General features: G+C 43.2%; 1 protein-coding gene across 12 annotated transcripts in view; it reads left to right on the plus strand.

The window, feature by feature from the left end:
* foxp4 (forkhead box P4) overlaps positions 1-25,213 on the plus strand; it is a 371,685-nt gene that overhangs the window by 156,566 nt on the left and 189,906 nt on the right. For 10 of the 12 annotated variants that reach the window (XR_011358475.1, XR_011358476.1, XM_069941845.1 and 7 more), the window contains one exon: positions 8,026-8,073. The exons of 1 other annotated variant lie outside the window; for it this stretch is intronic. Coding sequence is in view for 9 of the 11 variants with exons in the window: in XM_069941845.1 (XP_069797946.1) it covers positions 8,026-8,073 (48 nt within the window). In the remaining 2 variants the exon portion in view is untranslated. Of the gene's footprint in view, positions 1-7,325; positions 7,432-8,025; positions 8,074-25,213 lie in introns of those variants that run through there. One more of the 12 variants, XM_069941852.1, reaches the window with a different exon arrangement.

Genomic DNA, 25,213 nt, shown 5'->3' on the forward strand with positions numbered 1-25,213 from the left:
GTCAGCCAAGGCGAGGATTCGTGATCAGGGAGGGAACTTTGAGGACAGGCAGCTGATGCAAGGATCCTCAGCTGGGGTGTCGGGAGCTCAGAGGGGTGGGTGGTAGGGGCCAAAAATAGGGGGGATTGACTTTTACATGGTTCTATTAGAAAATATTTTTGGTCCAAAAGTGGGGGGGGGGTCGACTATTACATGAGTATCACAAGTATATACAGTAATCTACAACATAAAAAGAAGCGGCCGCAACACTGACCCCTGTCTTCCAACTTGCTTCTTCCTGCCGATTCAACCAATGCTCTGAACTGTACCTGGATCGAGCTTTGCCATGGTACTCAGTTACCAAAGAAGCTTCTGATCCCTTGGGAAATCACTTGATTCTGTGTTCTTGCTGCCTTCTCTCGATTGCAAACTGTTTTCTTCCATGTGTACGATGTTATCCCATGTCCACTTGGTTTTTGTTCCATCTCAGTTACTAATCTGCAATCCTAATGTGCAATTTATGTGATGATTTTTAATTACTTTGTCCTGTAACCTCCATTTTTTTGTTCAATTGTTTCTGCTTTCCCAATGCTGTATTCTCAGTATGTTCCCATCCATTCTTCCTGCCCACCTCAAATTTTGTAAACATCACTCAAATCCCCTTGATTCCAACAACTTAATAATGAAACATTTATGGTCTGGCTCATCATTGTTTTCAGTCTTTCTAAATTACAACCAAATGACTGATTTCACTAACAATTACAGAAGAGAAAGGGCATTTTTAACAATTTTATGCAAGAGGAATTTACACATTGTCTCAGCTCTGCAGCAACTCCTGAGGTAATTACAAAATCAATGATCCTTATTGCATTTAACAGAAAAACAAGTATATGTATAGTTTACATAATAGCCACACTGTTCTTCAGTCCTTAGCATACTTCACTAAATCCCGTCATGCTTTACAAATACAATTTTACCGTTATTCGTAAATAAGACATCATGAAGTTCAAGATTCTATAGTATAATTTTTCAGTACCTAATTCACTTCAGACCTATTATTCTCCGTTGTATCCAGGACATGTTCTGTGTTTTCTTTTGTGAAGATAAGTCCAAAAATTCTGGTAGTTTCTATGCTCCTTTCTTATTACTCAATGTAATTTCTACTTCCTAAGGAAGTTCATTTATCTGGACCTGGGTGAAGTAGCTGCACTGTATGCTTTTATATTGTTAACACTCAGTCACACTAAAAAAATGTAGACATACAACATGGCAACAAGCCCATACAATGTAAATACCACATTTAACCTACGTTTTGAAGGGTGGGAGGAAACCCACGTAGACAGGGGGAAGAACATACAAATTCCTTGGATACAGCCTTGGATTCGAACCAGGGTCACTGTGATTTGTAAGGGTATGTGGATGGGAAGAAAAGGTTTGAAAACCATTGTTTTAATCATACCTTATTGACTCATTATGTGCAGGGTTTCATAACTCCAAAGGAAATGGGCCAATGACAATTTTTCTCAAGCAAAATATTTCAGTACCAATTGGGTCTAGAGCAGTGGTTCTCAACCTTTCCTTCCCACTCACATCCCACCTTAAGCAATCTCTTACTAATCACAGAGCACTGATGGCATAGGGATTACTTAAAGTGGGATGTGAGTGGAAAGAATAAGGTTGAGAACCACTGGTTTATCGGGATATGGACCACTCATAAGAAACAGAGACTATTTTGGACAGATGACGTAGCCAGCATAGATAAGTGGGACTAATGAGCCTGTTTCTGTACGGTTGAACTTGATGCTATAAACATCAAGTTCAAGTTTGTTATCATTTGACTGTACATATACAATCCAATGAGTGTTTCTCCAGTCCATGGTGCACATACATACACAATACATGGTACATAATAATCACATATATACAAAAAGATATAATTCAAAATAAATATGTGTAATAACTTTGGGAAGATTTACTAAGTTACAGGATACTGTTCATCAATCACAGTCTAGAGGAAGAAGCTATTTTTCGGCTTGGCAGTTTTAATTTTGATCCTTCTAACCCTAACCCTCCATCTTGATGATAGTGTGTCAAAGAAATGGTGTGCTGGATGGAAAGTTTTTTAATAATTCTGTGAGCACTACTTAAGCAATGGTCCCAATAAATGTTGTCACTTGAGGTATGGGAAACTTCAGTGATCTTCTCAGTCATTTTGGTGATACTCTGTATTGAATTCTGGTCACATGCTTTGCAGATACAAGATCACACTATGATGCAGCCAGACAGGACATTCTCAATTGTGCTCCTGTAGATAGTTGTCAAGATGAGGACCATTCATCATAGATTTCCCAGCCTCAGTTTTGATTTGTTTGGTGAATTTGGTTTCCACTCAATGGTAACTCTGCAGATTTCATTGACGGGCAAATTCAAAGAAGATCTTTAAAATAAGATTGTTCGGCTTTTATTGTAGTGTCATAATGTGAACATGTGGTCGCGAGGAAGGCAGTGAACAAACCACACTGGCAGCCGTGAATGAGCTTGACCAACTGATTTTAATTGAACTTGCGCGTGCTTATATCTCCCAGGTCCTGTCGATCCTTGCAACACCCAAGGGCTTGAACCACGCCCATTACATTGAGGTTCTCTTCCCCCCGCGAGTCTTCAGCTCCATAACCCAGTTCGCTTGCAGAGTGGCTCAAGCCACCACAGGACTCACCCCACCCCCTACCCCCAGAACTTGTGTTTGGAGGTGACAAGCCATATGACAGTACACAGTTTATTACGTTTCTTTCTTTGGCTTGGCTTCGCGGACGAAGATTTATGGAGGGGGTAAAAAGTCCACGTCAGCTGCAGGCTCGTTTGTGGCTGACCAGTCCGATGCGGGACAGGCAGACACGATTGCAGCGGTTGCAAGGGAAAATTGGTTGGTTGGGGTTGGGTGTTGGGTTTTTCCTCCTTTGCCTTTTGTCAGTGAGGTGGGCTCTGCGGTCTTCTTCAAAGGAGGCTGCTGCCCGCCAAACTGTGAGGCGCCAAGATGCACGGTTTGAGGCGTTATCAGCCCACTGGCGGTGGTCAATGTGGCAGGCACCAAGAGATTTCTTTAGGCAGTCCTTGTACCTTTTCTTTGGTGCACCTCTGTCACGGTGGCCAGTGGAGAGCTCGCCATATAATACGATCTTGGGAAGGCGATGGTCCTCCATTCTGGAGACGTGACCCATCCAGCGCAGCTGGATCTTCAGCAGCGTGGACTCGATGCTGTCGACCTCTGCCATCTCGAGTACCTCGACGTTAGGGGTGTGAGCGCTCCAATGGATGTTGAGGATGGAGCGGAGACAACGCTGGTGGAAGCGTTCTAGGAGCCGTAGGTGGTGCCGGTAGAGGACCCATGATTCGGAGCCGAACAGGAGTGTGGGTATGACAACGGCTCTGTATACGCTTATCTTTGTGAGGTTTTTCAGTTGGTTGTTTTTCCAGACTCTTTTGTGTAGTCTTCCAAAGGCGCTATTTGCCTTGGCGAGTCTGTTGTCTATCTCGTTGTCGTTTAAGCAGGCGAATATTCACCAGTTGTTTTAAGTCGGCTTCAGGCGGTCGACTGTGAAGGTTTCTTTCCTGCCTCCATTGTCCAGGATGCATGTCGTGCAGTTGTGTTGAAGCACCTTATATGGGCACACATCTGGGCGCTGAAGTGGAGTTCGGTGCATTCCTTTCCTCACGAAAATGTACTGGCAGCCCTTGAGCTGTTTTGGAACATAGGAGGCAGTTAGACCAAATCGTGAGGTTGGATAGGGCCTGATGAGCTTTTTCCCATCATCACATCAGGAGTTGCTGTGGGTGAGTCTTTCTGTCTCTGAGCTGCTGGCACAAACTCACCCAGGATGGTTTGTGGAGCCCCATTCACAAGTTTAGTGGAGGACGTGACCAAATCCTCCTTCGGCGCTGTGCATATGGCTGGTGGCACCCAAGTCAACTCGCCAGCCCAATTTGGGCCCTTGAAGTGCCCCATTAGGGCTGTCTTTAAATGGCAGTGGAATCTCTCCACGAGGCCATTGGACTGGGGGTGGTAGGACGTGGTATGATGTAACTGGGTGTCGAGGAGCTGGGCTAGCACCATCCATAATGCTAACGTGTACTACGCTCCCCTGTCCAATTTTATTCTCAGCCAGTAATCTGAAATGAACTAACCAGTTCACAATGAGGGCCCTGGCGCAGGACGTCGTGGAGGTGTCTAAGAGTGGGACAGCCTCTGGCCATCTTGTGAATCTGTCAACCATCATGAACAGGTACTTGTGCATCTTGAAAGTGGCAGCGGCCCAACAATTTCCATGTGAATGTGGTCAAAACACCTGTGCATCAGATAAAAGACTGGAAAAGGGCTTTCACGTGTCTCTGTATCTTGGAGGCCTGACAGTGCACACACATTCTGGCCCAGCAGCTGACCTGTTTCCGTAGGCCATGTTACATAAACTGCGACAAGCTGCATGGTTGCTCGGATGGATGGGGGCATCAGGCCATGAATTGCATTGAACACACGGCGTTTCCAAGTGGCAGGTACAATATATCAAGGTTAGCACGAGGATGCATCGCAGAGAAACATAGCCCTGGAAGGTCTGAACCAGCAGAGCTCCTTGAGCCCTAACATGGCATATGATAGGCCAATATCTCGCTGTCCAGCTGATAAGCTGCTGCAAGAGCTGTGTGGTCAATCCCTGGAGACAAAGAATGGATTGAATAGTGTATCTGCCATGAGATTCTTCTTGCCCACAATGTGCCTAATGGACGTAGTGTACTCCAAGATATAGGAGAGGTGCCTCTGTTGTCTTACCGACCACTGGTCTGACACCTTGGCAAAGGGGAACGTGAGGGGCTTGTGGTCTGAAAAGATGGTGCTTCAGGAAGTACCAGAAATGGTGGATGGTGAGGTAAATGCACTGTATTTTTGTTTAATGGGGCCTTAAGTGTCTGCTGAAAAAGGTGAGTGGTTCCCAATTTCCATTGACCAGCTGCTCTAGGACGCCACCAATGCATCAACCATAATACATCAACCATGAGGGGCGTGGGTACGTTGACTCCTGGATGCACCAGCATGGTCACATTAACCAATGCATCTTTGGCTCTTTTGAAAGCTGGTGTCGGCTCCTCATCTTTGGGCCTGTCTAGACAGACATTTGAAGAGGGGTTGCATAATTCTGGCTGCCACCAGTAAAAATCGATGGTAGAAATTCACCATGCTTATGAATCCCTTCACCACAGCTGGCTTGGAGAATTTGTGCATGGCCTCCACTTTGGATGGGAATGGCACTGCTCCGTGTCAGTTGAGGAAGTCAATGGGTGTAAGGCCCAAGTAGCATTTCGCTGGATTGATAGCCAAGCCATACTTGGTGAGCTGCTGGGAGAGTTAGCACAGGTGGGCGCTGTGCTCCTGACGCGAGCGGCTGCCATTGAGAATGTTGTCCAGATAAATGAACACAAAATCCAGGCTGCGGCCCACCTAATCCAGAAGCCTCTGGAATGTTTGCACCGAGTTCTTTAGTCCAAATGGCATGCATAGGAATTTGAACAGCCTGAATGGCCTGATGAGTGCCGTGTTGGGAACATCTTTGGGGTGCACCAGAATCTGATGGTATCACCTAACCAGATCAATCTTGGAGAAGATCTTAGCCGTGAAGGTTAGTGGTGAAATCCTGGAAGAACAGTGAATGAGCAAGACCAACCGATTTTAATCAAACTCGCACATGCGCTTGTATCTCCCAACTAAACTTAAGACTCCCGGGACGGAAATGATGTCAGCCCTGAGGGCTGGAAACACACCTGGTACATTGAGGCTCGCTGCCCCCCCCTCCCCCCCTCCCCACTGCAAGTCCTCAGCTCCATAACCCGGTTCGCTTGCAGAGTGGCTCAGCCCACCACAAATAATACCCGACATTTGTCAGCTCAGTTCTGAGTGTTGTCTAGATTTTTCATAGAACAGAAAAGGTAACTTTATTAACGAGGGTGTTGTGAATGCTACTCTTCATCCTATGTTGATAGGTTGAGTATTAATGAGCAAACATAATCTGCTGGGGGAGCTCAGTGTGTTGAGTAGCATCAGAGGGAGAAAAGAAATGGTCAACTCCTCAAGGTTCTGGCCTCAAAACTGTTTTCCCACTAAGGCTGCTCAACCCACTGAGTTTCTTCATCAGATTTGTTTTTTGGCTCCAGATTCCAGCATCTTCAGTCTCTCATAAGTATTAATGACTCTGGTTGAATGGTCTCTTTTCCTTGGTTGTCCTAAGATATGTTGTTTAGGCTCTTACAACTCCAATAATCTCATCAGTGATGATTCCTACCAATGACCCAGACTTTCTCTCTTAACACCATCGAAGGGCGCACATGCACATGAGTGAGACCATGTGTGAGCGCATGTCTTTGGTGGTCCATGTATTTCAAAGATCTGGGCATGTTGGTGGGAGAGTTTTAAGTTTCAGAGACTGAGTTAACTACCACCCACTGAATGTTTGTCTGCAAGATGCCAAGTCAAAGGGCCAAGATCTGTGGTGACAGAGCCACCAAGAGAGTTGGAACAGAAGCAAAGAAAATCAGGAAGGGGGAGTAAGGTGGCAGTTGATGTGAAACTTAAGAATGAACAGACTTAAGAGGGTGGGAATGCAGAAGGTGTTCCAGAAGTTTAAGTTTGGGAAAGAATGAGTTGATGGTTTTAATTTCAACATTAGAGTCTGATGCTGAATAGAAAGGTAATGGGAAGGAGAGAAAGAGAGAGAAAGGAAATTTTAATGTTAAGTGTTAAGACATTGAATTTCAGAGTGAGTCAGGAAGAGAGCAGTGTTTGGACTCACAAGCATGGTAGGTGCTTGGACCACCTGTGTAAAATTTGGCTCCATTTTTGAGATTTTAAATCTGAAGGAATGCATTTACCAAGGAGAATGCTGCCTTCTTTCTAAAAACAACATTTTCACTCATTTTCTGACATTTCCTCTCGACAGTCAGTGCAAACTCAACCTTTGTAAGCCCAGACAGTGAATACTGCCAGATTTTTCAGTTGTGCAAGATACCCCATCTGAGTACAATATGTTTCTCTCCCAACAGTCACGTAAACATTGCATATAAAAGGGTCTGTTGTAACAGTACGTCACCTATGCTCAGATTAACCGAATGCCTGGAATTGAATTGGGAATTTTTCTGATCTCTGTGCTCCAGTGGTGGAATATTTATCTTTCAATTATCAAGGGAGCTGGGTAGCTTGCTTTATTTTGGGTTGTGGTTTGGCAACTGAATTAGCCTTGATTGTCATGCTGCCAGTAAATTTGTTACAACACAACGGACATTGCACATCAGGTCCTTAGAGGAAGTGATCTGATACAAACATTCTTCTATAGATTAGAGAAATCTAAAAGATCTGAAATGGAATTGCTTAAATGGATGGCAACGTGTAGGCAAGGATACTTTCAAAATGAAGTAAGACCCTCTCATGTAACAGTCTTAATTGTCTCAAATTTAATCCTAATGCAAGGTATTCAATAATTTTGAGATCTGCCCCGAGGAAACTATCTCATGCCGGGATACATTCTCCTTCGAGGCACTGCTTCACTCCTGAATTAATATCATGGATATTGTCTCACTTGAGGATGCACCTCATGGACACTGATCCACTTTCTAATGATATTCACTTGGATACACAGCACAGGAACCATCTGATGCTGTAATATATTCCATGTACACTGGGCCAGATTGAGATATACCCAGAAATTCTGTTGCACAGCCAGGCTTGTTATCCACCACTACTGCCACACTGACTCTCACTCCATAGCACACTGATATTCATCCGATGGGCACTTACTCATCTGCGATATGTCGCACGGCCATTGAATAAGAATACATCCTATGGATATTGCCTGCCTCCAGGATGCAACCACAGACTGGGATGCACCCAATGGCCAATTTCACACAATACCACTTGCCCCAGGATTAGAATTCCACACTGGCATATTTTCCACAGGTGCTTTAAATAATACCATTTTAACCTTTATGCTCTTTTGTCACACACCCCAGGCAGAGCCACTGCCATCAAAGAGAGGAACCAAGAAAATTATGACCAAGGTGAGTAAAGCTCAGCGCTAATATTTCTCAGCGCTTCTGAGCGCAATGTCTTGCTGAGGGAATTCCTGACCTTGTTGATTAGAATCTATTCAAGCAGCAGGAGTTCTCCTATCAACATAGTTCCATTATTTGGGGATATATGTTCGGATGGGCTCCTGATTCAGAAATCAAGCTGTTAATTAGGAATGAGTTAGAAATCTGTTTGCTGAGTTCTGCCTGAGGATCTGTTATTTTTTATCAAATATTTATTATTTTTGGTGTGATTAAATGGAAACTCTGAGCTGAATTTAATTTTTATTTCCTCTGGCTATTGAGATTGAGAAGAGAATGGGGAGTTTACCAGTACAGAGTTGACTGGGGATTTTAAAGGAAGTGTTTGTATTTTTTCCACAGGGTTGGGAAGGAGGGAGGGGGGGAGGGGGTGGTGCTTCTGGCACTCAATATGATTCTTCGGCTTCTTCTGCGTGATAAAAAAAATCAATTGATTGTGATACTGAGTCAAGCATGGGACCACTTAGATTCGCTACTTCATTGTGGCTCTGAGCAGAAACTATCTGGATTACTTAAGATGCTTAATAAAGCTGCTTGAAATAGCACCACACAAATGAGCTAGAGCAAGGGTCCTCAACCTTCTCTCCCCCCACCCCCCCCCACCCCGATTCACATACCACCTTAACTAATCCCTTTCTAACAACAAAACGTCTGCTATAGGTGCTCTGTGGTTAGTGAGGGATTACTTAAAGTTGGGAAAAACAGGTTGAGAACCAATGAGCTTGAAGGAAAAATGCAGTACTTGATTATTACCAATTCCCATAAAATGCTGGTGAGGAATGTGGGAGGAATACGTGGTTTGAGCCTATATTTATGCAGCAAATTACTGCATGGAGTCATAGGGATTAAAAAGGCCCTTCAGCCCATCTCTTCCATGCCAACCAAATTGACATTCTGACTGAGACCCATTTCCCTGCATTTTATTTATGCTTCCTGTCCATATATCTCTCAGGAGCATCTACTTGGATAGAAGTTATCGAGCTAAACATTTCATTTATTGGTAAGGTCCCCCAGATAGAAATGATTCACACATGCTACAAGAAGAATGGGGGGGGGGGGGGGAAGGTTAATGGGTAAAATAACACGTCAGTAACACGAAATGGACTGATAGTAAATTGGCAGCCTAGTTTCTACATAGAACATTTGGAGTGTGAAATGCACAGTGAAACATTTGCTTCCACTTTGCACAGTCAGCCTTGTCAAGTGTGTGCTCTCCACCCCCCCACCACCCCCCACCACCCCAACTCCTCTCACCGTGACGCAACTGATATCCAAGGGCTGCGCTTCAATGCTTCCTCCCCTTCTCAGCCAGATTTCTTGAGCAGGTAAACAGTGAGGCGGTTATGACATTGGACTGCTCACCAATAGGCCTCGGACTTATGTCGCAGATTATGAGTGGAGGCTCCACCCAAACACCTGCAAATTTTGATTTTCATTCTTCAAATAATACCTGGAAAAGTCAGTAATAACAAATCATAAACCTATCAGATGAGTAAATATCCAGCTGCTTCACTAATGTCCCTTCAGACAAAGCATTCTGCCATCCTTATTCTCTCTGGCCTATGTGTGATTTCATTGCGGTTGACTCTCAACTCCTTTCTGAAGGTTGAGTTACTGAAGTAGGAATAGGCAATAAATGACAACTTTGTCCACAGCACCTACATCCTGAGAACAAATAAACATAAACATGAAAAGTCTGAGAGGTCTATTTTTCAAAATCTGGTCTCTAGCAATAATTGGAGCAGACAGAATACAATCCTACATTGCAGGAATCAAGCTGCAGTACACTCAAAGACACAGAGAGAAAAAACATCAGAGTTTTTTTTTTGGTCATTTGTGCAGAGATAATGAGATAAATCACCAGGACTGCACCTCCAACCATTCTAAACATAACATAAATATATATATATATTTTTTAAAAGTAAGTCAGTAAGAGAGAAGTATGGAAGAAACCAAAAATTGACTGCTTCATAGGAAAGGGGGCCCATAAACTTTCAGCAGAATCCTAAAGGACAACAGGCAAAAAAGGTTAAAAATGGCTACTCTTGACGGTGAAAGTTAACCGGTCATTTAAGGTTATTGGACACCAGGGCACACTCAGTCCTGCTCATACTCAAGACTGTGCAGATGATTCTCCCAGCAACAGTCACAGAGTAAGGATCATGACCAGAGGTTTCAGGCTGATTTTAATCCTTCTCAGTCCAGACATAGTGAGAGAAAATTTAATGGCCTCTCAGAAATCATTGCAATCCCAGACTCACACCCTTGCTGGCCTGAATGTCATTTTCAGGCTGGGCGGGACACTTAACGGATGAGGTAATCGGGGAAACCCTTAATTTCTTTGTTTTTTATAGTGTTTCCCTGAGGCAAAATTCAATCCATAAACCGTCTTTGGGTCAGGAACAGGAGCCTCTCAGTACAGTCCCTGCCGGGGAGATTCAACATTTAACCTTCAGGAAGTGACTGAATGAAATAAGTGAGAGAGGAATGTTGCAGAGATCTGATGTTGATTACACTGCATCAATCTATCCTTCACACAGTAATAATACCAAACTAATGCACAGTGCTTTACAGGGAAAATTGACACCATCTGCTCTTTGAATAGAAAATGTGAAAAAGTTCAAGGCCATATTTTAGAGTTTTTGACACTGCATCTAGATTTTTCCTACTGAAGTGTGAGGCATCCCATAAATTTGATATATGTCTCTGGACTGCTCACTTTGGAATGTATGGAATATGAGGAGGATAAAGACTCCATTAAGACAGACCTTTTAATCCTTCTAGATGAGAAATACAGATGTTTTTAGGTGGGCATAACTCTCTGGACATTAATTATCAATAATTGCTTGCAGACGTTACCACAGACAATTTTGTGTCAATAAGATGGAATCTCAAACACTTTGTGGATAAGCTATGTAGATCATGTGTTGTTGGAACGTTATTTAAAATAATAAAAATAAATTGACATGATAAACACGAATAAATTGAAGACGAGGGGCCTTGATCTTGGGCTAAGCAGTGATTCCAAGAAAGCCGAGATTAGAGAGAACTTTTACACTCAAAGAATTATCATCTTGAGGAGTGCATCGCAAAAGAAATGATTGATGTGAAATTGATTACAGAATTCAAAAAGACACTGGATTATTTGTTCAAAGGGGGACAAAAAGAAGAAGAAAAATATCCCAAAGTGCTTTACAGCTAATAAAGTACTTCTGAAGTGTAGTGACTGTTGAAGGCAGCAGAGTTGCCTGTTTCTTTTTTACCCTTGCAGTAAGCGCCAACAAACTGCACATGGAAACAGCAAGATCGCCTGCTTTAGTGATATTGATTGAGGGATATTAAATGACCAGGATGCTGGTGAGAACTCTTCTGATCTATTTAGATAAAGCCATGGGGTCTTTTACCTCCAGCTGAGAGACCACAAGAAGCCCCAGGTGTGGGTTTTGGGGAAGAAATGTATGAAACAAAAAGGGAGAGACCTTCACTTTACAAGATTTTCCGTTGAAGGAATTTGAGCGGTGGAATGGGTGATGCCATCCTTTGGAACCTTGTCCCAACTCTAACCTGTCAGCACGAGATGAAAGTATTTTGGCCCAAAAGCTAACTCTTCTGCTTTTCTCCAAAAAAAAACATACAGTGAGATGTCATCAAGTCCACTTCACAGGGCAGACCAGGCCCTCCAGTCAAACTGGCTGCTCCAAAACTACAACGATCCCTCAGTACTGTAGTGTTAGTTTCAGCCCATTTGCAGAAGGCTTAGCCTTTATTGGAGTGAATTTAGAAGATTAAGCGGTGATCATATTGAGATATTAAACATTTAAATGAAAAGAAGATTTGCTAATATTGTCAGAGGAAAGCTTCTTCCTCTGCGGAGACAATCAGGAAGAAGGCCACATAAAATTAGAACCAGGGTATTCAGGATTAAAATAATTCCTCATACAAAACTCAGTAAAAGTCTGGAACTTGTATCTTGCAGGGGTGTTGGGGGGGGGGGGGTGTGGAATGGAACTGGAAGTTTGTTTCATTCATCTTTGCAAGTCTGTATTACCAGCAAGAGCATTTATTGTCCTACTCTAATTGCCTGTGAACTGAGAGGCCAAGACCGTTCCAGGGGACCTTAAGAGTCAAGCATATTCTGTTAGTCTGGAGTCCTACTGATACTAACATCTTTTATTCCAGATTTATTCAATCAGCTGAGTCTAAATTTCCCAGCTGCTGCATCTGGATTTGAATTTATGCTTCCAGATAATCCATTTAGTCCTCTGAAATACTAGAGCAGGAACTTGCCACTATGCTACCGTACATCCGGTCAAGACTGAGTGTGATAAATCGTTATTGAGTGAGATGTTATGTGAATAGAGAGATCAAAGAAAAGGAAACATCGATCTCCAATCGAACCAAATGGTGATAGAGCTGGCCATTCTGAATGATCTCCTTGGTTTCTAATTATAATAATATTGAAAGAGATTTTCATTTCTGGAGCCACTCTAGTTTTCAGACTGACAGACTTTAAGTTGTAAACTCTTTCCCCACTCATCTCATTCATTCTGGCATGAACTCAATGGGCTAAATTGCTTCTTCCTGTGCAAACATGACTTTACACACATCAAGGGTGGCACAGGCAGCATAGCAGTTAGCGCAATGCTATTAGAGCGGCAGTGACCTGTGTTCGAATCCTGCGCTGTTTGTAAGGAGTTTGTACGTTCTTACCGTGTCTGCGTGGGATTCTTCTGGGTGCTTCAGTTTACTCCCGACATTCAAAAATGTACAGGGATGGTTATTGGTGGGGGTGGGGGGGGGGGCATAGTCTCCTGAGTTGGAAGGGCCTGGTACTGTGTTGCACATCTAAATTTAAAAATTCTAATACGTGATATTTTAAGAGTTCCCGTGATCATTTATGAAAATGTCCAGTGATGGAGCTCATAAGGAGTTGCCGACGTTTGCTGTGTAACTGAAGTTCCCTCATCAAGGCCTTTCCTTTCATACTGTGGCTCTGTACAGGAAGCGGGGAGAACAAAATAGTTCAGGGTTATTTGTGCCCCAAAATGGTTCTTTTGTAAATAATCTGGAGTATGTACAGCATGGGGCATGCTAATTGGTTCAATTGTTGTTTTTTTCACCTTAAACTAAGTCATCCTTCATCCTTTTCCACCTGACCTGATCTCACAGAATAACCCACATGTTCTCCCTCGTATCTATGCAGAACACCTTACAGGCATCCACTCTGTTAGTCTTAATTAAGTCAGGAAGTTCACACTCCAAATGAAAACTCAAGATTGCATGTGCAGGAAATCTGAAGTAGATCAGAAAACCCTATCTAACTCAGCAGGTCAGGTAGCATTGTGGAAAGAAATAGAGTTAGTGTCTCAGATCAAAGTCCCTTCTCTCTTTCCACACATGCTGTCTGACCTGCAAAATGTTTCCAGCCATTTCTTCTTTTATTTCACATTCTAACCACTCTCTGATTAGTTAAGTTTCTTATGAATAGTCCTTGGACTTATTAGTGACCGTCGCATTTGTTGCCATAGATATTTTTGTACCCCATTGAGTACCTCCATAATTGTCTTTTTTCTTTTGGCTTGGCTTCGCGGACGAAGATTTATGGAGGGGGTAAAAAGTCCACGTCAGCTGCAGGCTCGTTTGTGGCTGACCAGTCCGATGCGGGACAGGCAGACACGATTGCAGCGGTTGCAAGGGAAAATTGGTTGGTTGGGGTTGGGTGTTGGGTTTTTCCTCCTTTGCCTTTTGTCAGTGAGGTGGGCTCTGCGGTCTTCTTCAAAGGAGGCTGCTGCCCGCCAAACTGTGAGGCGCCAAGATGCACGGTTTGAGGCGTTATCAGCCCACTGGCGGTGGTCAATGTGGCAGGCACCAAGAGATTTCTTTAGGCAGTCCTTGTACCTTTTCTTTGGTGCACCTCTGTCACGGTGGCCAGTGGAGAGCTCGCCATATAATACGATCTTGGGAAGGCGATGGTCCTCCATTCTGGAGACGTGACCCATCCAGCGCAGCTAGATCTTCAGCAGCGTGGACTCGATGCTGTCGACCTCTGCCATCTCGAGTACCTCGACGTTAGGGGTGTGAGCGCTCCAATGGATGTTGAGGATGGAGCGGAGACAACGCTGGTGGAAGCGTTCTAGGAGCCGTAGGTGGTGCCGGTAGAGGACCCATGATTCGGAGCCGAACAGGAGTGTGGGTATGACAACGGCTCTGTATACGCTTATCTTTGTGAGGTTTTTCAGTTGGTTGTTTTTCCAGACCCCAACAATGAAGACGCTGTTTACATCCGGTACCGCACGGATGGCAGTCTCTTCAATCTGAGGCGCCTGCAAGCTCACACCAAGACACAAGAGAAACTTGTCCGTGAACTACTCTTTGCAGATGATGCCGCTTTAGTTGCCCATTCAGAGCCAGCTCTTCAGCGCTTGACGTCCTGCTTTGCGGAAACTGCCAAAATGTTTGGCCTGGAAGTCAGCCTGAAGAAAACTGAGGTCCTCCATCAGCCAGCTCCCCACCATGACTACCAGCCCCCCAACATCTCCATCGGGCACACAAAACTCAAAACGGTCAACCAGTTTACCTATCTCGGCTGCACCATTTCATCAGATGCAAGGATCGACAATGAGATAGACAACAGACTCGCCAAGGCAAATAGCGCCTTTGGAAGACTACACAAAAGAGTCCATAATTGTAAAGATAGAATAAAATCAGAATTTATTGATGTGAACATGACACAAAATTTGTTCTTTTGTGGCAGCATCAAATATTGAAATAAATTACTTACAAAAATAAATAAATAATGCAAGAAAACAGGAGTAAGTGAGGTAGTGTCTGTGGTTCATCGTCCATTGAGAAATCCAATGGCAGAGGGTAAGTAGCTGTCCTTGTGTCACTCAGTGCTCATCTCCAGGCTCATGTACCTCTTTCCTGGTGGCAGCAGTTGAAGAGGGGATGTTCTGGGTGGCGGTGGTCCTTGAGGATAGAGGTTGCTATCTTGATTCGCAGCCTTTTGGAGATTACCTTGTTGGAGTAAAGATTGGTGCCCGTAATGTTGTAGGCTGAGTTAGCAACTCACTGGAGTCTTTTTTTTCCTGAGTATTGGAACCTTCATACCAGGCCATGGTGCAACCAGGCAAAATATTCTCCACGGTACACTTAGAAATTTTTGAGTCGTTGGTGACGTATCGAATCTCCTCAAGCTCCTCATGAAGTATAGCTGCTGGCAAGACTTTTTAATGATTGCATCAGCGTGGAGGCCTGACACAGATCCCCCAGAAACATTGACGGCCAGAAATTTAAAGTTCTGGACCCTCTCCACTAATGACCCCTTGATGAGGACTGGTCCATAGTCTATTAATTTCCTCCTAACGTCAACAATCAGCTCCTTGGTTTTGCTAACACTGAGGGCACAATTGTTGTTGTGACATCAACTAGTTTATCTATCTCCCTCCTATACGCTTCCTCAATGCTGTCTGCGATTCTGCCGACGACTGTGGCGTCACGGGCAAATTTGTAGACTGCATTCTATCATGTTCCCCTCTGCCTTCTCAGGAATCATACTGTAGTGCCTGCAGCCAATCAGAAGAAACTATTGAGATTTCTATGGAGAAAATAGCAGATTCTTCAGAGGTTTGTGCATTTCAAATAAATATCAATGAAATTGAGAATCATCTGCTTATCATTGTCTGGGGCATGGGTCCCAATTTCTTACTAAAATATCTAATGAGATCATGGAAAATCTTACCAATCCTGCAGTATCTGGAACATGCCTGAGGATGGACAAACAAGCTGAATCATTGCATGGTTTTTGAATGTTTAATGGATTTCAGAATGTTATTCACCATATACCTCAGTCAACTAATTCTTTCTAGAATCATTAACAATGTGCAATGCCAACATTTGTATTATTACCAGGGTGTTCTTGGATGTGCTTCTGTTAGTTGTTTTTCCAGTTTTATATACATCATTCATTCCTATATTTCTCTTTCTCTGTCTCTTGTGTTTTCTCTTTCATTCATTCGTTTCATATAGTTGTTGGATGATTTCGACCCTTCCACCTGGCAAAGATAAAGTGGACTCAATAACACTGGACAACAAATATGTTTCTTCCTGATCACTTTTGGGTGCATCATGGATTTTTGGGATGCTGATTACAAAAATCACCTGAAAATTTTCCTATCACATACTGCTTTTTTGGTTATAACCATTTTTTTGTGATTTCCTGTCATATATTACGTCCACTTCAAGCATATAAAACCATGAATTGCAACATGTCTTTGAAAATTCATTTCTGCATTCGCACTTAGACTTCGTCCCTGCTGACCATGGCGCCCTCTGCGACAAACATGGTATAAGGTTTCACCAGGACTTTCGCAACCATAGGAAAGGGGCATCAAGGCACCTGGAATCCATCAATGCTGGCCATCTATTGTTGGACACTGACGCTAGAGGCATCAGATGCTGAGTTCAAATGAAAATCGATGGCAAAACATTTTTTAGGTCAGTTGAACTAATGCAAATGTGTAGGCATCATTATGTGATTAAACGTGCTAAATTCAATAAAAATTAATTTACTGATGCTCCAACTTCCTACATGATAGCTTGAAGTTGTCAATCATAATCCCCAAATTTTATTCAGGAAGCAAGCCTTTTGTTTTTTTAAATTGTTGTCCAGTGTAATCAATGAAGGTGTCCACAACGCAAACAAGTAGCATGTACCCACCAATAATCTCGTCAGTAATGTTCAGTTTTAGGTTACGTCAGATAAGTTACTTGGCTCAAGTATTCATTGTATCTTTGATCAGAGCAGAGATTGCATTTGAATGAATGTGGCATAAAAGCGAAATTAATTGAATCAAGAAGAAAAGCTCTCCCCTGGCTGGTGGTGCCATGTACAGAGGAAGATGGCTGTGGCTGTTGTGAATTGATTATCTTAATCCCAAAACATCATTGGAAGATTTAATCAGGCCAGCATTTTAGCACCAGCTATCTTTAGCCATCTCATCAATACCTTTCCTTCCCTCCTTCATAAAATCAGATGTACAGAGGTGACAGATGTTCAATTGCAATTGGAACACTTCAGAAGCAGGGCCAATTCATGCCTTGGCTACAAGACCTGGTCAACTTTCAGGCATGGGCTACTATGTAGAAATAATATTTGCACACAGAATGAGACCATTTAATGATTGCATTCACAGAGACAGTCTAACCATGAAGGCTTATCATTCATCGAGTGCACCACTGTTAACATCCTGGGAATCGTCATGGACTAGAACATTAAGCAGGATCAGTACTATGGTCATGTTAGATACTGGGCATTCTGTGATGAGAAAAACACAAAATGCTGGCAAAACTCAGCTGGTCAAGTAGTGTCCTTTACGTAGCAAAGGTAAAAATACATAACTAACATTTTTGGGCTTGAGCCCTTCATTGAAAAGGCATCAATGGATGTCCGAACAAAAGGATGGGGGACGAAAAAGAAGGGAAGGGGGTGTGTTGGCAAAGGCAGGAGATGACAGGTGGAGAAGGGAAGGATGGGACAGCATCCTTTTGGAGGGATGATTAGGTGGGTGGATGGAAAAGGAGGGGAGAACTGGAAAAACAGGAAGGAGGGAGGGGGAAAATGGGTGAGCTGGTTAGCAGAAGTCAGAAAAGTCAAGGTTAAGGCCATCTGGCTGGAGGGTGCCCAGAGAGGTGTTGTTCCTCCAATCTGTGTGTGTGGTCACGGTGGGACAGTACATAAAGCCATGGACAACATGTGATCACGGGAGTGTGACTCAGAATTGAAATGATTGGCTACTGGGTGGTCTTTGTTGTGGCAGAGGGAGCAGAGGTGCTCAGCAAAGTGATCTGCCAATCTGCAACCTGTCTCTCTGATGTGGAGAAGGCTGTAGGTTTTAGTGTCTATAGATTTTTGTGATTTAATTCTGCGATGAGTGCCTCACATCCTGACTCCTTCATGAATTTCCACATCCTTTAAGACATGTCAGGACTGTCATCTACTTGCCTTTATGAAAACAGTTCCAACTTCTCTCAAATCCATCTAGGATGAAGAAGAAGTAAAACATGCAGGCACTGTGATTGAAATAAAAACTCATCAGGCCAAACAGTGTAGTTTATGTAGCAAAAATAAAGATACATAGCTTACATTTCAGGCTTGAGTCCTTCTTCAAGGTATAAAAAAAATGTAGGCAGGCGCCCAACAAAATGGTGGGGATGGGGCAGAAAGAGCAACACAGTCACACAGGCAGGAAGTAATAGGTAGATAAAGGAGGGAGGGTCACCAGCAAACAGGGGAGAGGAGGGGGGGTGACTCTGTGAATGGAGAGGGAAGGGGTGGAGAGCTGGAGAAAAGAATTCAGAAGGAATGGGAAGGGAGGGAGAGCAGGAAGTAGGCGAACACAATCCTGAGAAATCGATATTAATGCCATCTGGTCGAAGAGTGCCCAGACAGAAAATTAGGTGCTGTTCCTCCAACTTATGGGTAGTCTTGGTTTGACAGAGGCCATGAACAAATGTCAGCATAGGAGAGGGGTGCAGAATTAAAATGGTTGGCCACTAGGAGATCCCTGTCACTGATGCAGACAGAGCAAAAGTGCTCAGCGAAATCATTAATGAAGCAGTCCAGTTCATCCTTCATGCTAAACCTGCCTTCTTTTCAGAACTGGCACATCACAATGACAGTTGCTCACCAAAGCAACTATGGTGGCATATTCCACAAGAATTAAGAAGAACAAGCCAATGGGAACATGAACATTTGTAGTTTATCCTCATTCTGATTTAGAAATATGTCACTGTTCATTTATCGTCATTGGGTCTTCCCTGGTCAACAGTATGGTGTGAGTAGGTTTACCAGACAAGTCAGTAGTTCATCATCGGGAGCAATTAAGGGATGGGCAATGACAACTTTCAAGCAAGAGCCACATCCCATGAATGAACTTCAGATTCAGATTTATTGTCAGAGTACATACATGACACCACAAACAACCCTGAGATTCTTTTTTCTTGTGGGTGTGGCAGAATTACCACTAATTGGTAGTGCAAAAAATAAACTGTTCACAATGTAAACATGTAAACAAACAAAGAACTGTAAACTGATAAAGAATGTAAACAAACTGTGCAATACAGAGAGAATAAAAAAGAAAATCAATAAAGTGCACAAGAGTCCTTAAACGAGTCCCTGATTGAGTTTGTTGTTGAGGAGTCTGACGGTGGAGGGGTAGCAGCTGTTCCTGAACCTGGTGGGGTGAGTCTTGTGGCACCGACACCTCTTTCCTGATGGCAGCAGTGAGAACAGAACGAGTGTTGGGTGGTGAGGGTCTTTGCTGATTGTTGCTGCTCTCTGACAGCAGAGTTCTCTGTAGATGTACTCAATAATGGGGAAGGTTTTGCCTGTGATGCCCCGAGTCATGTCTACTCTATTTTTGGAGGTTACATGCAGGCTGCCATGCAATTCTCATCACTTCCAACACACTTCTGATGTGAGTTTGGCCAGGGAGGCCCAGGAATCAAATCTAATTTGGGCCTGATTACAGGGGCTGAGTTTCCTGCAATGTGAACAGCCAAATTCTTCCCAGATTTAAAATTAAAGCCTTTATTTTGGATTTCCCATGCTCTTTCCTTTCTTTTGCCTATGTGGACCTTCTTCCCATTCTCTCCATCTATGTACTTTGAGGTCTCAGCATTCTTTCTTAATCTTTTCCTTTCTCATGACTGAGGCTCTCAATGCAACTCTCTCTCTTTCTCTCTCCAACACGCACGCATGCACGCACACGCATGTGCACACACACACACACACACACACACACACACACACACACACACACACACACACACACACACACACACACACACACACACACACACGCTTTCTCTCCAAGTATTTCTATTATGTTCATTGGCTTCTTCAAACTGGCAATGGGCAGGTGCACAGAATTACAAAATAAAGAAGTTTCGGGAATGTCAGAGGGAGCTTTTAACAAGCTCTTTCCATTCACCATTGTGCAATATTGTTTTTGCAAATTCCTTACTAGTTCTTTGTTAAATCCCAGGAGCATCTCTATTTGCACAAGTCAATTTAAGAGAAATATAATCAAGCTAACTTCAAACTGTCTCAGGGATTAGGTCTGCAAATGGTATTTGGGCCTCCAAAAACACAGAAGGAACAGGCTTTTAAAGGTTTAGATACTACCCCACCCTGTGTTTCTTCTCAAGTATATGAATGATTAGGACAAAGAAATGAGTGCAGAATAAAACTATGAAATTTAAACCTTCTTGCATTTGTTTTAGGCCTGGGATATAGTCCAGTTTTACCCCCACTACGGTGTGATTTATGGATGTCTAACTTCAAGGCAAGTGGCAATACTTGGAGAAGAAGAGGTTTACAGAGACTTGCATTTTGTGTGTGGGTCTGAATATTCAGATCATTCATTAACTAAATGAGGGGAATTACATGGGTCCATGTGGAAACCAGGCAGCCAAATCCAATGTGAGGAGCCTGGGCCTATTTCTAATCACTGGTCACACAACCAACAACCACAGATGATGCAGTCAGTCAGACCTAGGGTACCAGCCTGTCAGATCTATCACTAAGTACATGAAGCTCACTCTTTATCATCAAATAATCACTGACATTTGACATTCTTCTCAGATAAATTGTCCAAATTTTGTTCATTATGCTAAACTATAAATTGAACAAATTTGTAAGATGAGTGCCTTAAAAAAACCTAAGGTTTCTCCTCAAAAACTTTAGACCCCCTGACCAATAATGCACAGCAAATAATATCCTTTTAGAAGAATAATAAGTTGGCAATAAAACTCTGAAGCAGGAACAATTTAATCATCAGTTGCATGTCCAACCAATTCAGATCACAGTAGCCCCAATAGGATAATGTATCTGGCTTTCAATAAAGCTTCTTAAAGATCCTTCTATCTGTAATTGGCGACAGGTTAAGATCCCCGTGCCATAGCTGTAATCATTGCAATTGGTCAGAGCATACTCTGGAGAAGAAAATAATCCGCTTGAACTTTATTCTACTGGATGCAGAAAGGGCCTGCATGTTTTCATGGTTTGTCTGATACTGAGTCATTCTCCAAAACTCAGTTCTGAGACTCTCAGCCACTTAGGTAATGTACAATGGAGAGCCTGCTGTCACCTTGAAGTCAAGGGGATCAGTCAGAGAAATTGCCGTGAATTCATTATTTTCCAATCTTTTAATTTGTTTCATTTTTTAATTCTATATGGGTGGGTGGAGATTACAGGAACCAGGAAAAATTATAAATCATAAATTCCATGAGTGGCCAGAAAATTTTGATGTAAGGTCAAGAATTAGTTGGAAAGCTGTCTGCAGGAAGTTTTTTTGAGAGAGAGGGACAGCAATAGCTTGCCTAATCTATTCTGGTTCCCACTTCAAATTTAGTCTGGGTGTTGACATAACAGAGCATCAAAAGCAGGCTGTCAGCTTCGGAGCCAGACTTGAGACTCACCGAGTGACCCCTCTTTCCCCATCTCCCCCTCCCTCCCTCTCACTCTACTTCCCCCTCTCCCTCTCCCACCCTCTCTCTCGTTCTCTCCCCCTCCTTTCCCCTCCTTCACTCCCCCTCCCTCCTTTTTCTCCCTCTCTCCCCACCTTGCTCCCACAATCTCAACCTTTCCCTTTCTCCTTTTCTTCCTACCTCCCTCTCCCTCCTTCTCCCTCCCACTCTCCCTCTCTTCTACTCCCTCCCTCTCTTTTGCTCTCTCACTCACATTTTCTCCCCCACAACAGACTTAATAAAACCTGTCAGAGTAACAGGGACAACAATGGTCATTTTGTTCTTGCCGGCAGAAATAAAATGAATGGCTTTCCTTTTCAAAGAGTAAGTCTTTCGAGTCGTCGTGCTGGTCTCGCACTCCTTGTCGGGCCGCCTGCTTATGTTGGCACTGAGACCAAACTTCTGTAGCTGCGCCTGTTTAAAGAAAAAAAGAAACATTTTTTCTTGGCAATGTGGCATTGAAGTGAAATTGCTGTTGAGAGTCAGTCGCAGAAGGCAGGCAGGTTGTGGGGTTTCATTGCGCTGTGAGTGTAAAGTGCACTTATGAGACAGATGGTTTTCATCTTGAGAGAGCAGCAATTGGAGTTAACATTTGAAAAGCTTCGGCTGTTAAGGAAACACTATCTCTCTTGTTTGCCTAAAGGAGAAGAATTTTGAAAAAATCTTTTTGCAAAAATATCAACTTCTGGTTTGACACAATCCAGCCTTTTCATAAATCTGGTATGTGTTTCACCAGAATCAAATTATCTCTTCCCCCCACCACCCCCCCCCCCTGCAATATGCCATAACATTATTTCTCATGGAAACTCCCCCACAGTAAGCAGTGGATGGTTCAACTTTCTTTTTTTTTGCCTTTTCAGTGGGGGTTAAGCAAGGGGCAGTCAGGATATAAAAACAGATTCGCACTCAGCTTGAGTTGTGAGGAGGAACAGCACTGAGTTTACTGTGAAGAGGTATCTTGCGGGCATGTGTTGGACGCACAGTTTCCTACCGCAATTTCTCTTGAATGAAATTCCATTTCTTTTCAGCCTTGAATGTGCTCCTCTGTTAAATGTACTTTATAACAATATTAGTTATTGCAATTGGTGTTAGTACCCTGTGCTACACTGTGGCAAGTGTCCCTTTTTGGATTAGATATTCAACTGAAGATCCATTACTATCTCGTACAAGTGTAAGAGAACCTATTACATTATTTGAACAAGAGCAGTCAAAGAAATTTCAGGTGAGGGCAAGAATTTGTTGGGAAATTGCTTGTGGTAAACTGTGGTCAGAGACAAAGGAATACGACTGTGGGTAAGGCTATATTGGACAAGCATGAACTGAAGGAGTCTCAGCTTTTGATTAGTTCAAAGGTTGTAAGATACCAACTGTCTGTATGAACATAAACAATACTATAGGAAAGATAAGCTCTCTGACCAGATCACCACAGGCCTCAAGAGAGATGAGTGAAAAGGAGAAAAGTAGCTGTCAGGAACAATATAGTCAAGGGGGAAGACAGTGCTGGATTAAGATATTCCAGGACCTGTATTTATTTTTAAATGGACCCTAAATGCGCGATCCTAAACAGTATCGGGTGGCGCAATGAGAGGGGGGGAGTGTGACAGCAATGCACAAAGTGCCAGCTGGTGCGTGCACAATAAGGAGAAGTGTGACTGTAGTGCTTTCTCCCCCCCCCCCTCCCCCCACCCTGACACAGTGTCAAAGTTTGAAATAGTCTTAATTATTCTCAGCAAAATTATGCTAGCTTTCTCAGATCAACATATATTCAGTGCATATCTAGGGAACAACACCTATGGCAAGCACCAAAGTTTCCCCCCCCCCCCCATTAAAACTTACTAACACATTTTGCACTTACACTGAAATTGTACCCTCCCCTCCCCTCCCCTCCCCTGTTAAAACTTACTTACCCAACTGAGTTGCGGTAGTGGAGGCTGCTCAATGGCCGTCTTAGTTACCTATAATCTCCCATGTTGCTGTAACTTATCTGCATTACCCTGCTGCAGCGGCGCTGGCGGAATGGTTCCAGCTGCATGGGGAATGATGGGTAATGAAGAGAGCATTGATCCCGCATTGAGCCAGCCACCAGCCGCCGGGTGGCCCAATCAGACACCGGAGTGGAACTCCCGTGAACTCTGGCAGCCACTGCACCTTTCCTGCCACATCAGGAGTTAAATTGGTGAGCAGCCAGGTAGGTCTAGGAGTGAGGTGGTCGGGTGAGGACAGTGGCGCCTCCCCTTTAAGGTTATCGATTTTAGACAATTATCACCTTTAATTGGGGTTATTACCACAGACTATCAGTGTGGTATCTCATAGCCGCTGCACAATGATGAAAACAAAAATGTTGCTCATAATTCATAGTAGGTAAATGCAAGGGCCCTGAAAATCCAGGGTCCGTAGCATATGCTATTTTCGCTACTACGTTAATCTGGCCCTGGGGGTAAATATTGTTCTCTGCATCTGATAATGAAAATTCCAAAGACTTGGCAATGTTAAGAAATCTAGTTGCCATGATCGACAACAATAGAGGGAGACCTACAAAAATTCTGCTGAGGAATAAAGTGGATTCAGTTCCTAAATTAATGCACAGAGCCACAGAGGTAGTTACATCTGGATCAACACTGGAGCCAACTTTACATAGGATCAGATCTATCAATTAGTTGATAAATTTGTATAAGAAAAGGATTTTCATTCTGTTAACACCCATAGAATGAAAATTATTCTGTTGGGACAGACTTCACATGAATCAGACCCAGGGGAGGGGTTAACACCATAGAATGAAAACTATTCCATTGGGGCAGGCTTCAAATGAATCAGTCCCAAGGGAAGGTTGAGGTGAGGGGAAATTAGAACATTACAACTGTAAGGACAAGGTAATAGCAATGTGAATCTTTATTATCTGAGTGTGACAGAAACTGCATCTGCAAAACCAGACAAAAGGTAACATCAACATTGAATATACTTCACCTGAATGCACGTAGTGTACATAAGGAGATAGAAACAAAATATTGCCATCAATAAAGATAAATTCACTTGATCTTATAGCATTTACTGATTCATGGTTGCAAGATGACCAAGACAAGAAACTGAATATTGGATTTTGGAATGGTGAGTAGAATAGAAAAGGAGCTGAGGGGAGAAGTTGGTCGGGGGTGGGGGGGGTGCTCTGATAACATAAATGCACAGATGAACATTGAATTGATAAGCAGGAGTAGGTAGTTTCTCAATAACTTTATCAACTAGATTCTAGAAATCTAGGTATATTGTGATCTATCAGTTCCCCTCAAAGTATTTTAGTTCATCCATGAACTCCAAGGACACTTCATGCCTCACTTCATTCAACTTTAGACATATAGACATACAGCATGGTAACAAGCCATTTCTGCCCATGAATCTGTGCCACACAATTTACTACACCCCCAATAAAGTTCAAATGATGGGAGGAAACTGGAGCCCCTGGGGAAAACCCCTGCAGACATGGGGAGAATGAACAAACTCCTTGCAAACAACCCTGGTCTGCTCCCAATCACTGGTGCTATAAAGGCATTGCGCTAACAACTGC

The sequence above is a fragment of the Narcine bancroftii genome, chromosome 5 (assembly GCF_036971445.1).
Source record: "Narcine bancroftii isolate sNarBan1 chromosome 5, sNarBan1.hap1, whole genome shotgun sequence".
NCBI classification, from domain to species: Eukaryota; Metazoa; Chordata; class Chondrichthyes; order Torpediniformes; family Narcinidae; genus Narcine; species Narcine bancroftii.